This window comes from Nansenia antarctica (genome assembly GCF_963989245.1).
Source record: "Nansenia antarctica genome assembly, contig: SCAFFOLD_313, whole genome shotgun sequence".
NCBI classification, from domain to species: domain Eukaryota; kingdom Metazoa; phylum Chordata; class Actinopteri; order Argentiniformes; family Microstomatidae; genus Nansenia; species Nansenia antarctica.
In genome coordinates, this window is record NW_027662390.1 from 31,632 (window position 1) to 34,131 (window position 2,500).

At 48.4% G+C, this 2,500-nt stretch overlaps 1 protein-coding gene across 1 annotated transcript in view; it reads right to left on the minus strand.

Annotated features, from left to right (window-relative positions):
• Nucleotides 1–2,500, minus strand: part of LOC308175688 (putative E3 ubiquitin-protein ligase MID2) — a gene marked incomplete at both ends in the record, with an annotated part of 43,812 nt that overhangs the window by 21,378 nt on the left and 19,934 nt on the right. Inside the window, one exon of the mRNA XM_080551312.1 lies at nt 1,534–1,677. Coding sequence (XP_080407438.1) covers nt 1,534–1,677 — 144 coding nt within the window. The remainder of the gene's footprint in view (nt 1–1,533; nt 1,678–2,500) is intronic.

Sequence of the window (2,500 nt, forward strand, 5' to 3'; positions counted from 1 at the left end):
ACAAACCTGTGCTGCTCGTATCCAGCAACAAGAAAAGAAGAAGAAAAAGCAAAAAGCAGAGAAGCAGAAAAGCAGAGAAGCTTCTCTACTTAAAGAACAGCGGCTGTTAGATAACGCAGCGCAAAATCCCCAAAATACCGTCTTACATAACAACCGTTCAAACGTGTGACCTCCATACAGCAGGGCTCCAGTGGTTCTATTCTAAAACACAATTTCTTCTCAGAGAGACAAAGAACATCTTCACTATATTAACACAGTGTGTGTGTGTGTGTGTGTGTGTGTGTGTGTGTGTGTGTGTGTGTCTATGGGGGATTCACTGATAAAGTTGAGGCTACACTTTAACTGTCCCTCCTGAGACATTTACCTACCCTCTGCCCCCTTGTACAGTTTCTCCAGTGTCGTAATATATATATTTTTAATTCTTCCTTCTTCTAGCACGACGACTGCTAATGGCCCCTGGCCTGAGCATAGATTACTGTTTCCTGCTACGACTGATGGATAGATGATTCATTTACTGAGAAGTCGCTTTGGATAATAAAGGCGTCTGCTAAATGCCAAAAATGTAAATGTAATGTGTGTGTGTGTGTAGGTGTGTGTGTGTGAGTGTTACATACTGATGAAGGTGGTCTGCCCAGTGTAGATGGTGTGTGTGTGTATGTGTGTGTGTGTGTGTGTGTGTGTGTGTGTGTGTGTGTGTGTGTTACATACTGATGAAGGTAGTCTGGCCAGTGTAGATGGTGTGTGTGTGTGTGTGTGTGTGTGTGTTACATACTGATGAAGGTGGTCTGGCCAGTGTAGATGGTGTGTGTGTGTGTGTGTGTGTGTGTGTGTGTGTGTGTGTATACGTACTGATGAAGGTGGTCTGGCCAGTGTAGATGGTGTGTGTGTGTGTGTGTGTGTGTGTGTGTTACATACTGATGAAGGTGGTCTGGCCAGTGTAGATGGTGTGTGTGTGTGTGTGTGTGTGTGTGTGTGTGTGTGTGTGTGTGTTACGTACTGATGATGGTGGTCTGGCCAGTGTAGATAGTGTGTGTGTGTGTGTGTGTGTGTGTTACGTACTGATGAAGGTGGTCTGGCCAGTGTAGATGGTGTGTGTGTGTGTGTGTGTGTGTGTGTGTGTGTGTTACGTACTGATGAAGGTAGTCTGGCCAGTGTAGATAGTGTGTGTGTGTGTGTGTGTGTGTGTTACGTACTGATGAAGGTAGTCTGGCCAGTGTAGATAGTGTGTGTGTGTGTGTGTGTGTGTGTTACGTACTGATGAAGGTAGTCTGGCCAGTGTAGATAGTGTGTGTGTGTGTGTGTGTGTGTGTTACGTACTGATGAAGGTAGTCTGGCCAGTGTAGATAGTGTGTGTGTGTGTGTGTGTGTGTGTGTGTGTGTGTTACGTACTGATGAAGGTGGTCTGGCCAGTGTAGATAGTGTGTGTGTGTGTGTGTGTGTGTGTGTGTTACGTACTGATGAAGGTGGTCTGGCCAGTGTAGATGGTGTGTGTGTGTGTGTGTGTGTGTGTGTGTGTGTGTGTGTGTTACGTACTGATGAAGGTAGTCTGGCCAGTGTAGATGGTGTACTGCAGCTCGTAGCTCGTGACGCTGAACTCGTCCTCGGAGGTCCAGTGGGCCGTGATGGTGTCATGGGAGGCCGTGCACAGCTCATCTCTGATGGAGGGCGGAGTCGGGGCTGGAGGAGGAGGAAGAGGAGGAGGAAGAGGGAGAGGGAGAGGAGGAGGAAGAGGGGGAGGAGGAGGGAGAGGGAGAGGAGGAGGAGGAGGAGGGGAAGGAGGAGGGAGAGGAGGAGGAAGAGGGGGAGGAGGAGGGAGAGGGAGAGGAGGAGGAAGAGGGGGAGGAGGAGGGAGAGGGAGAGGAGGAGGAGGAGGAGGGGAAGGAGGAGGGAGAGGAGGAGGAAGAGGAAGAGGGAGAGGTTGAGACTGTTATGGATTGTTGGGAGTCTGGTGCTCCTGTCCATGAGCGACCCTGCTGCAGGGCTCCAGGGCTCCAGAGCCTTGTGTTCGTGGACAGTGCTGGAATGCAGACTCCTTATCAATGTTGTGACTGTGTTGACCCAGTGTACAGTGTGAAATGAAGACCTTGGCCAACATTGTTCCAATGTTCCAACACTTATGGAATGCAATTATGGACTCCTATCGCTGTTTGACTATATGAGAGATGTGTTGTGTGTGAGTGGGCACTTCAGTATTCCTGAAGTAGGCTGGGTTCAACTCCAGTTGTGAAAGAGCATTTTCTTTAATAAATATTATACCTAGATTTAAAGCAAGTTCCTATCTTGAGTCTCATTATTAATCCACAAGACAGACAGACAGACAGACAGACACAGACAGACAGACAGAAACAGATAGACATACATACAGACAGACAGACACAGACAGACAGACAGGCAGACACAAACAGATAGACAGGCAGACAGACACAAACAGAAAGACAGACAGACAGACAGACAGACAACCACACAGACAGACAGACAGACAGGCAGACAGACACAGACA